Source organism: Ornithodoros turicata, unplaced genomic scaffold, assembly GCF_037126465.1.
Source record: "Ornithodoros turicata isolate Travis unplaced genomic scaffold, ASM3712646v1 ctg00000882.1, whole genome shotgun sequence".
NCBI lineage: Eukaryota > Metazoa > Arthropoda > Arachnida > Ixodida > Argasidae > Ornithodoros > Ornithodoros turicata.
The window spans coordinates 692,353-704,175 of NW_026999409.1; the positions used below are offsets into that span (position 1 = coordinate 692,353).

At 49.0% G+C, this 11,823-nt stretch overlaps 1 protein-coding gene across 1 annotated transcript; it reads right to left on the reverse strand.

Annotated features, from left to right (window-relative positions):
* Window positions 1–7,700: 7,700 nt before the first annotated feature.
* LOC135375503 (uncharacterized protein K02A2.6-like) lies at window positions 7,701–11,432 on the reverse strand. Its single transcript, XM_064608193.1, has one exon. The coding sequence runs from the start codon at window positions 11,430–11,432 to the stop codon at window positions 7,701–7,703; it is 3,732 nt and encodes a 1,243-aa protein (XP_064464263.1).
* Window positions 11,433–11,823: the final 391 nt, after the last annotated feature.

An 11,823-nucleotide genomic window follows, 5' to 3' on the forward strand; every position in this document is an offset into this window, starting at 1 on the left:
TTTCCTAGGCCAGCTTTTGCTGACAGCTACCGAAACTGTGAGTTGTTTTTGTGACCACACCCCAGTGATGGAACCGCTGTGCGATTTGTGCCACTGTGAACCATCATTAATGACCAACGCAACCCTTCGCCAAAACAGTCATTTTCAACGACTTTGTGCCAAATGGAATGATTGCAGGCAGATTGCACAGGGGAACAAACTGGAATGTGAACTACATGCTGCATAGATTTGGCCTAATAAAGTAATGGACAAATGAAAATAGAAAGGCCAGTGCCAGCAAGTTCCGCGTCACATGCAGTGAACGAAACTGGCAAGTACGGTCATGGCACGAGTTCAACTTATTCGGAAGCTGCTTATTGGGAAGGGGCTGTTGTGTCATCGTAAAGCGCAGCTAAATAGAACAAAAGGCATAAAAGAATATTTTTTGCGTGGTAAGTTTCAAACTCTTTCTCCTCGTTCAGCTGTAACCGTCGCGTTTGAGATTGTAAAGTTGGTCAGAAAAGGTCATGATACTACTTTGGCATAGCGCATCGAATGAATACCGAAAAAGCAAATCTCATGTCCGCTGAAATCCAAAGTGCAAAGCAGAATTACCAAGTTAGAAGGCTGAAGTGCATGGCACGACACTAACAAACGTGCTTTGGAATATTCACAAGCAGCCATCTTCTGGGGCTAAGCAAAATATATTCGTTGATTTGCATGATACAGCATTTTGGTCTCTTCAGTTCTACTTCACCCATGAACTTAGCCTTCCCAAACGCTACAATTTTTTTTTTTTGACAAGCTGCAGAACCATGGGGTTCCTAACAAGTGCGGCAGATGACATGCAATAATGCTGTGCTGCAGTTCGCTGTTGCATCACACATAACCGCAAGGATTCATTATGCGTTGCAGGATGAAGTAGCTTAGTATTGAGCTTTAGAGCGTCATTGTGGACTTGAGGTCATGCACGCCCAACTTGAGGGGTTCCTCCGCTTGCTAGAAGTCTTTATTGCAAATGAGGATTCTGCAGCAAATGTGCGATAGAACGTGCTATTCTCGTGCCAGCAACTGCACCCATATGCCGAGAAGCTGTTCCATCACTGGGTGCCATCTGAATTAGTCCTCTTTTCCACATTAATTATCAAATATTTTCCTGTTAAGCTTTCATGTGCTACTATGCTGAAAATGTCATCACATCACGACCACCAAGCAGTAAGTGTCACCGGTGATAATTCCCCAAGTTCGCATACAGTTCCCGGTCCTGATATCTAAACTCTGTGTTAAGTCTTGGCAGGAGGCATCGACCTACCTTCAGCAACCATAGGTCAACCTTCTCACGTGCACGATTGCTCTACTTCAAAGGAGGTGCCACCTCATCCTGCGCTATTGATGAACACGCAATTACAGAGGGTGCCAGCAGAACTGACTAGTAAGTAAGTTGTGTGTTACTTTAGAGAAGTGTGCTAAATCTGTATGGAACTCCTGTTGCAAATAGGTAGTGCTCATGGGGAGGCACAGCAAGCACCAAATGATGAGGACATTGATACTTAATGCATAGGGGACATTGTCCTCAAAATCATATTAATATTTGTAACGTCTGCAGAGGTCGGAATTGTCGGAACTGCAGTGGTCGGTGTCAGAAGACACCCACGGAATTTTGAGGGACTTTCCCGATGACCTTCGATATAGGTCACATCCTCTATTTCAGGAGAACTTGGCGAGCGTCATAAAAATTCTGCTATATGCAGACGAAATTGAGCTTGCAAATGCTCCCGGTATGAAGAGGGGAAGGAGGGGCAAGCTGCTTATGTTTTATGTCTCTTTCATCAACATTCCACCCTCAGATCGATCAAAGGTGTAGGTCAGTCTAAGGACATAAAAAGCATGCAGGCGAAGACAGAGTTGCTGCGAGACTTTCTTCGTACTGTCAATGAGCTTAGTGATGAAGACATCACCTTCATGTGTGTTAGTAAGGCAGAGCATTTCAAGGGTGGCCTGCAAGGATTTGCAGGGGATTCATTGGCTGCCCGTTCCATGGCGGGATTTAAAGAATATTTTAGTCCAAACGTTAGGATGCCATGCCGTACATGCTGCGAGCAGTCTGCACAGTTTCCCAACTGCTCTCACCACGATGACTGCTTGCTAAGGAATGATGAACAAGTAAAAGAGCAGGCTAAGCAGATTGACTCTGCACCCACTGTTGCAGGAAAGGTCGCGCTCTCTATCCAGCATGGCATGAAAGGTAGCTCCGTGCTTTCCTCGTTCACGCATTTTTCTCTCATTCATGATGTCTTCTACGATCCGATGCACATTCTCCTGGAAGGCATAATCCCAAAAGAAGTGAAACTGTTCCTGAATGCTGCAGTCCATGAGCAGAAATGGCTGTCAAGGAAACAGCTGAACAACTCGATACTGAAATTTTCTTTCGCACAGTCTGTGAATATGAGTGACATCCCAGACTGTTTGAATCGGACTTAGCTCTTGTTTCTTCTGCAAGTGCCTCTCTGATTTTGGTACTACACTTGCCGCTGATAATTGAGGCGTACCTGCATGCAGAGGGACACCCTAATTTAACGTGCCTTGCACTTCTATCTAAAATTACACAGCCTGCGTTGTCCTCCATCTTGAGTTCCGAAGATATCTCCACCTTAGGAGACCTTGTGGCAGAGCATCGTGAGCTCTATATTGAATGTTATGGACGTGAAAGTTTCACACCTAAAATGGACATACTAGTGCACCTCGTCGAGCAGGTACGCCAGCATGATCCTGCAAGGCACCATTGGACCATGCGTTTTGAGGGAAAAAACGCTGTTCCAAAAGGAAAGAAGCTGTTCAACTATACCAATGTTCCATTCTCAGTAGCTGAGTACATGCAGCTGAACACCTCCTATCTTTTATGGCATGCTGATGGTAACCAATAAGTCCCTGTAACGTCCAGACACACACACAAGGGGTACTAGTGTACCTAGATGACCTGTTTGTTTCTGCCAATGTCGTTAACCCTGATGCTGGCAACACGGCTACTAGTTACCTGTCTGTAATTTTCTATAATGTTACTTTGAGAATCGGAGACATTGTGGTGACTAAAGGTCACAGTGGAAGCACATTCAGCTTTGTAAAGATAACACTGACTAAGATCGTTCACTACCTAGAGAAATGGTGCTTCCCTTGTGATGTTATGTACAGGGCAGAGGACCATGCACGCTTCAGTGGGTTTCTTTTGAAGCCAGCTGCTAAGAGTGTAATCATCACAGAGAGCGATTTTTGGTACCCATGGCATCTGATCTGTTACAACCGAGATGGAAGAACTCTGTTTTATTCCTAGATGTGGAAACTTTTGATAATGTGTCATGTGGGGAACACTTTCTCTTGTCCCATCTAAGAGGGGGATTTTTATTGTGATGCCATTTTAACCCATATATTACATCTACAGTTATGGTGGAGCAGAATAAACTGATAGAAAGTTCAGTAAGTTAATTTACCTCATGTGTGTTCTTTACTTAACAAAGTGCGAAACGAAAGATAGTAAAGTTGTGCGAGCATTTGAAATTTCGAATATTTTCTGAATATTGTTGATATTCGATCTCTGTTCGTATTCGGGAAATTCAGATATTAAAAAAATTCGAATAATGTGGCGAGACCGCTGGAATTCCCGCTACAAAATGAACAGAATTCGAGGTATTGCGATGACTTTTGTGGGAGTGTCCTGTCCTTGCGTTTCTCCAACAACGTTCAGTTATAATTTGTTCCGCAGATATTACCTTGCATTCGTCTGCTAGTGTTACGTTCTTTGGGTGATGATAACGGCACTAAGCTACTAGCCCGTAAGCTACTAGCTGACAGATACAGCTTAGTGGACAGAAGGATAATGTAGGAATACGAGAGTACTGCTCGCGACACGGTTGTCTGAAATCTCCAGCCTGTCCCGGAGCGGTCCACTATCGGCGGTGTTGCGCTCGAAGGAACTATACCAATACCGACTCCGAAGGGAGGCCGCTCGCAGTCGCCACCTGTCGGGAGAAGTAACCCTCGAAAACCCGGGTGTCGTCTGATAGCAAGAGAGTGAGAGAGAGGGATAGCGGCTTCCCCTAGGAGGCTGTATTGGTATAGTTCCTTCGTGTGCAACATCGCCGTTAGAGCACAGCTCATGCAGCCACAGGCTGGAGATTTGAGACAACCGTGTCGCGAGCAGTATCTCGGACACAGACTGTCGAAATACTGTTTACAAACGCACCGAATCCGTCACTCGTACTTTCGATACACATTTACACAGTACTAAATGCGCACCGTGTCTGTGTCCTGACTTCCGCATGCCGACGGAGCAGCATCCTCATCGCTTGATGTTTCGCTACCATCCTCCCACGGTCTACCGCTCTGGTGTACCGCCACTGCTTTGATTTGGATGGTCACATTGTGTGGAACGTTAGAGCAGCTCCGCTTTCTTCTCATGCCTGAACATTGCCGAGCGTGGTTTCCGAACATCCACTCTCGATATCTTCTCTTCATACTTAACAGCAAAAGTTCAGTAGCTGCCGACTGGCCATCAAAATTACGCTGTGAAACTAATGCTTCAGTAACACAGGTAAGTATACCTGCTGTGCACTGTGAACTGATTTTGGAGTAAAAAGAGCGAGGAGCACAGCGTAAAAGCTACCGAGCGCAAGACGCAACGCCAATGTCTGTGCAGTTCATGTTTCTTTTTGTATATTTTTTAAACTTTTCTTACACCTCAGTGCGCTTACACGCACGGATTTCAGTTCAAGCTGCTTTCTTATCTTCATGGTACGATGAGTACACGCGGCGCGCGCAATCAGAAGCAGCCACCTGACTCACGCAGTAGGAAAGGAGGCCGGCCACATGAAACGCAGACTTCTTGAAAGACAAGCCGAGATAATACTGTTTAATTTCCCTTGCGTTTGAAGCAGTTTGGAAGAGTTTCCCGTACCCTCTGCAGTTATCTCTGTGCATACCATTCTAAGCGCGGACATAAAGCGCGGACCCCGCTGCATAAAGAATGGGGTCCGTCGGTCCGACGGAACGAATTGTTTATACATTGGAGTCCGTCGGGGCACTTCGCTTTCAACAGTACGTCGTGTTTTTCCACGCTGAGACCGGGAGGTGACACGGGTTCGAATCCTGTCACCGGCTGTGCTGTCTGAGGTTTTCCCTGGGTTTTCCGAAGACTTTCCAGACGAATGTTGGCACAGTTCCCCCTGAAGTCGGCCCAGGACGCACACTAACCCCCCTGTCCCCCACTCCTTCCTGCTGTCCTCTCTCCATCTGTCCACGTCTGCACGTCTGTAGTTATTTTAGGTTAGGTTACTGCTAGGTTAGTTTATTCTAGTCAGGTTAGTGCAAGTTAGCTTCGTGCAGCTCTAGGTCAGGTTGGTTAGGTTAGGAAACAGAGTCCAGTTCCTCACACCACGGACCATCCGACGAACTCCGCTGCATAAAGAACCGGGTCCGTCCGACGGACCTCTAGGCACAGCCTTTTCAATATGTGAGGAACTGAACACAAAGCAGCCTAATGTTGACCCAGTATCATAATGACAGCCACGTATACATACCAATTTTCATGACCAGCGCGTTCTGAAAGTGCCTCCAGTAATCCTGCTCATCTAGAAGCCGCCTCTCCAGCTGCTTGCATATATTTTTTTTTCAAGTCTCATGACTTTCTCTTGTTCTTTTTTAGGAGCATTTTTGGTATCAGCATGTCATTATCATCAGATGAAGATTCTGCTTGCGTATTTATCTGTTTGAGTAGCCTTTTCTGGCCAGCCTTCTTGACGTTCTTCCCATGTGAAAATTTTTTGAACTGGTACCAGCTGAACTGTGTAATCGAACAGGGACCAGTTCAACCGGTCCCAGATCAACTGGTACCAGTTGGGACAACTGGTCCCTGTTCGATAACACAGTTCACCCAGTCCCAGTTGCAACCGGTCCCAGTTGAAACTGGGACCGGTTAGAAACCAGTTGGGCCAACCTGTACCAGCTGATCAGGTTGATCAGTTGATCAGGTTGATCAGTTACCAGTTGACCAGGTTGCAAACCTCATTGTTGAGCTGGCACCGGTTGAAGTGCCTTCACTTAGAGCGGCCTGTTGGGACAAAGGTTAGCTTGTATGTAACCGGTGCCCCTTTGCAGGATTGCTGTTCCCAGCAACGGCAGATCCAAACAACTGCAATGCAACTCCGTACGGAACCTTTCTTCCCTACGGGCTGTTGACCCACAATTCGCATGAACCTTTAAACACGTCACACCTAACCCTTTAAATACCATGCCAATGATGAGGACGGTGCCCAGAAGAAGAACAGTCTCTGTTCGAAATATTGGCGGCTTCGGTCCTGAGGCAACTCCTTCCTGCAATGCAAAATTGTATTTTATTTGTAGTCAAACATTACACATATTCTAATGTACATGTAGCGTAACTATAACGTAATTAAATTATAGCAGTATATGAACTACAGAGTTACATGGAATAGATAATACTTCATGGTTGATTGGTCCCTTGCTTGACTGCCTTGTGGACATCTTGAATCATTTAACAAAGTACTTGAGATGTTCTTAATAGCACACGATGGGTCGATATTTTCCTTTGAGCCCCAACAGCTTAAGGTTTCTGGAAAGTTGAAAAGGCACAAGTGAATATGCATTCAATTGCAACATGTAATTGTAGTGTGTGCCTGGACATTCACTCAATTTGAGCAGTCGTGGCCCCAGAAAGTACGCGAATCTCTCAACATTTCCGTTGTGCAGTAGTTCGACCTTTCAACAAGACATTCGCCGGCTTTCTGGGGCAATGAGAACTACTCTGGCGCACTACGCTAGTTCGACAACATCCGTGGTGTGAAGGATCTAAAACACGAGAATGAACAAAAAAAAGCAAAAACAAAAACATGAATGAAAAAAGTTGCTGGTAACGTTAACATAAACCGGATGTTACTCGTAAAACGGCATGCACTTGGAGGTGCCACGAATGTGACGCGGAACAAAGGGAAGAGGTTCTAGTGGAAGTAATATTTCTAAATGGTGCACAAGGGAGAAGCACTTAAGCATATAGTACTCACGATATAAAGCGGTCTCCACAGTTGTAGTCGAGCTGTAATCCTATAACAGCCACCCGCACGGCCGCTGGCGCTCATTGTACTGTCGCACTGCCGTAACTTGCAGACAAATCCTTTAGATTACAAAACCAACGCCTATGTCACACATTACGCTAAGAACATAACGGGCAAAAATCGCTGTACAAGCACGCTGCTAAGCAAGCGACCGTTGCACAGTAAACGCATTATTCAACGCGGGAGCAGGAACGCACAAAATACAAATATAAGAGTTCCAAAATAACTTTCGTTAACACTAACGAACTTTACCAAAAATTTAAATATGATTATTTCTACTAATAAAGTTACTTTCTGATCGTTTTTATAACTTCGTCTTGCAATCTTCATATTAACCTGTCCTGGCACTGAAACCGAAACTTCCCCCCAAATATGTAAACTGGTCCAGTTCGAACTGGCACCACCTGGCTTCTGTCGTGGTCGAGGTGTGTCCGCCAGGATGAGAGCGCAGAAGAAAGCGACCGTCTCCGAGAGAGAGAACACGTTGAATCCTTTATTGCCCCAAAACCACACCACACGCGCAGACTGCTCTGCGTTAAGTCAACGTCGTCGTCTTCACACGACACCTTCCCCTTTCAGTCTGAAAGTCTGATTCTTTCACTATGTACAATAGCCGTATCTGTCTGGCTTCTTAACCACTCGGCCAGCCCGTGTCTTGACCACGCCTTGGTCCTGTTGTGTTGGCGCTGTTGGAGGTTTGCCGACTGTCGTCGGCTGTTTCTGCCCGGCTGCGGTTGAAAACGACTCCTGTAGGTGTCTCGTGGTTCGCCTTGTGGGGCCACCCTCCATTCCCACAACATACGACCTCGGGGTTCCTGCTTGTCGAAGAATCGTCCCATGTGCTCCGGCGCCCGCCAGGATGCGGACCCTTGTACCGCTCCGCAGCTCTGGACGCTCCGCCACCCGGTGTCGCGAGTTATACACAGTTGCCCTTGCGACCTGTTGTTTCCGATACCGTCTTCGGTATGTGTGGAGATATGGCCACGAAGGGATGAGGGATTTCGGGTTCACAGGGACGTTCGATTGGAGTCGTCTTCCCATCAGGAGTTCGGCCGGCGCGTACCCACAGCTTCCGGGTGTCGTCCGGTGTGCTAGGAGGGCGCTGTTGACGTCCAGTTCCTTTTTCAAAAGGGCCTTCGCCGTCTGGACCGTGCGTTCGGCCTGTCCATTGCTTTGCGGAAAATGTGGGCTCGACGTGACGTGCTTGATTCCTTGCGTCGACAGAAACCGCTGAAATTCTCCTGATGCGAATTGAGGGCCGTTGTCCGACCGAACAACGTCAGGCACGCCAAACCGTGCGAACATAGGCCGAATCTTCGCAATTACGTTTGCGCTCGTTGTGGTCTTGAGTCTGCTCAGCTCAAAAAACTTCGAAAAATAGTCGACGACTACCAAGTAGCTTCGTCCATTGGCGTAGAACAAGTCCATGCCTATCGTCTCCCAATGCCGTTGCGGTAGCGTCGACTGCATTAGTGGTTCCACCCCCGGGATTCGATGCTCCTGGCAGGTCGGGCATCGGCGTATGTAGTCCTGTAGTTCCAGACTGATTCCTGGCCACCACGCTGACTCCCGAGCTCTCGCACGGCACCTCGTAATCCCCTGGTGTCCTGTGTGCAACCTTTCCAGGATTTCATTGCGAAGAACTGGGGGCACGACCAGACGAGACCCACGTAGGAGCAGACCTCTGACGATAGAGAGCTCCCCGGAGAGGCTGGCGTACCTACGCAGATCGGCTGGGAGGGTGTTGGCAGGAGGCCATTGTGTTTCGCAGTACTCCATTACTCGGCACAATGTTTGATCTACCCGCAAAGCGTTTCTGATGCGCGATAGCATGTTGCGTGATGCCGGCAGCAGGTCTACGGTGAGGACCTCGAAGTCCTTGAGAGCCGACTCCAACATGTCATTATTGCCGTTGACGTCGGGAACCGGATTTCTGGAAAGCACGTCGGCAGTGTACAACTCCTTGCCGGGTACATATGTGACTGAGAAGTCGTACTCCAAGGTGCGCATTCGCAGTCTTTGCAGACGAGGAGTGAGGTCATCTAGCCTCTTAGAAGTCAGGATCGGTACCAGAGGCTTGTGGTCCGTTTGTACTTGAAAAGGGAGGCCCAGCACGAACATACGAAATTTCTCACACGCCCACGTTACCGCCAAGGCCTCTTTTTCCACTTGCGCGTAACGCTGCTCAGTCGTAGTCAGTGCTCTGGAAGCGTACGCAACTGGATGACGTTCGCCATCCGACTCGTCCTGTAGGAGCACCGCTCCGAGACCATACGACGACGCGTCTACTGACAGCGTATGTGGCCGCAATGGGGAGTAGTACGTGAGAACAGGGGTGCTCGCTAGCTCTTCTTTTATCTTCTCGAAAGCTTCCTGTTGCTGAGGGCCCCAGTACCACGCAGCATCTGACGCCAGAAGATCGCGGAGGGCTTTCGTCTTTTCGGCCATGTGAGGAAGAAACTTTGCAAGGTGGTTGAGCATGCCGAAAAATGAGCGCAGCTCGCTAACCGACTGCGGTGCTGGCATCTTCCGAATGGCTTCGGTCTTGTCCGGGTCTGCAGAGATACCGTTAGCGTCAAGTATGTGCCCAAGGAAGTGGATTCTGGATCTTCTGAATTGACACTTTTCCTCGTTGAGAGTCACGCCGGCATCCTTTAGCGTACGTAGCACAGCGTGCAGTCGCTTATCGTGCTCGTCTTCGTTCCGCCCGAATATCAGAACGTCGTCCATGTGGCACACTGTGCCTTCGAGTCCTTGCAGGATCCGGAGCATCTCGCGTTGGAAAAACTCAGGGGCAGTAGCAATTCCAAATGGAAGACGCAAAAACTGGTATCTTCCCAGTGGCGTTATAAACGTCGTCAGTTCGCAGCTTTCTGGGGAGAGAGGCGCTTGCCAGTAGCCAGCGTTGCAGTCGAGCTTGCTGAAAACTTTTGCCTGGGTGACCTTGTTGAGATTCTCTTCAACTGTCGGCATAAAGATGCGCTCGCGGACAACCTGTGCGTTTAGTTCGCCGTAATCTACGCAAATGCGCAGGCTTCCGTTCTTCTTTCTGACGACGACCATTGGCGCACACCATTCCGTAGCGTGTTCAACATTCTTGATGACGCCAAGCTCTTCCATCCGGTGCAACTCGGCTTGAACGCCCGGTAACAGTGGCAGTGCGACCCGCCGTGGATAAGTGACGGCGTGTGGTCTTGCATCTTGCTTTAGTCGGATGCTGTACGTAGCCTTCATTCGCCCCAGAGACCCGAATAGGCACTGAAACTCCGATGGGACTGCGTTCAGTCCGACATCGTGGTTAACCGAGAGTAGCTGTGGAAGCACATCCAATGCTTTTATGGCAGGGCGGCCCAACAAAGCATGCTGGAGACCCTGAACGACAAAGATCTCCTGGGTCGTCGTCTTCCCATTCCAGTCGACTTGAGCTTCTACTTGCCCAAGGGTATTTATCTTCGCCCTTCCAGGACCGTAGAGTGATTTGAGAGGCTGAGTAAGAGAGTTGCGGGCTTGACTAGAAAGCGCAGTGGGCGGCACAGCCGTAACATCCGCGCCAGTGTCGACCTTGAAATTCACAGGTTTACCATCAACTTTGGCTATGATGTACCATGCATCAGAAGACGATGGGTTTCGGATGTCACCAAGGAAAACCTCTTCAACCGCTCGTCGTGCTTTGCCTTGCTGTCGCCGACGAGTTCCGGACTTGTGTGACGGGAATGCTGACTTGCATACCGAGGCGAAGTGCCCTAATTTCTTGCAGAGATTACAAGTTTTCCCTTGAGCCGGACAGTCAGTCCTTTGATGAAACTGGCGTGAACCGCACCACTTGCAAGGTGCAGATTGTACTTCAGGGTACCCAGTACGTGGCTCAGTGCGGGACCGGCTCCCCTTTGTCGCTCCAGATTTCGCCGAAGTCAAAGCCTCCACGACGGTTTCCGAGGTTGTGCCATTTCCGCGAATGAGACTCTGTTGTCCCTTGACGGTTTCGGAGTTCCGGGCCATGCTCACGGCTTTCTCCAAGGTGAGACTTGCGTCGAGTTGCAGGCGTTCGCTCAACGCCCGGTCTCGTAGGCCGACAGCAATTCTGTCTCGGATCAATTCGTCCTTCAATGGACCGAAATCGCAGAACTCTGCCAGACGGTGAAGCTCCTTCACGAACTCTTCCACAGTTTCGTGTTCCATCTGGGATCGAAGGTTGAAGCGCGCGCGCTCGTATATGACGTTCTTGCTCGGGACGAAGTACTTGTCGAAGGCCGCCTTCAGTTGCACGTAATCGTTGGCCGCTTCCTCGGTCAGACGCAACGAAATGAGCACGTCCTCTGCTCCGCTACCCATCGCGTAGAGAAACGTGTTGATCTGAGTTGAAGCGTCCTGCTTTTGGAGTCCGGATATCACTCGGTAGCGTTCCCATCGTGTGACCCATCGCCTCCACCCCTCTGGCCGCCTAAAGTCAAACTTCCCAGGAGGTTCCACCGCGAACGGGTTGAAAGGCGGTGCCAGAGGGCCGGTTGTCGATGCGCAGGCAGCTTCTGTGAGTCATTGGGACGTCATTGCAGCGTCGCTCGATCGTACAGCGGCGAAGACGGACACGCGTCGCCTTGACCAGCTATCCCATCGCTGCCACCATGTCGTGGTCGAGGTGTGTCCGCCAGGATGAGAGCGCAGAAGAAAGCGACCGTCTCCGAGAGAGAGAACACGTTGAATCCTTTATTGCCCCAAAACCACA

Excerpts from the sequence above, each read along its gene's own strand:
- LOC135375503 (XM_064608193.1), bottom strand. The coding sequence starts at position 11,432 with ATGGGTAGCGGAGCAGAGGACGTGCTCATTTCGTTGCGTCTGACCGAG.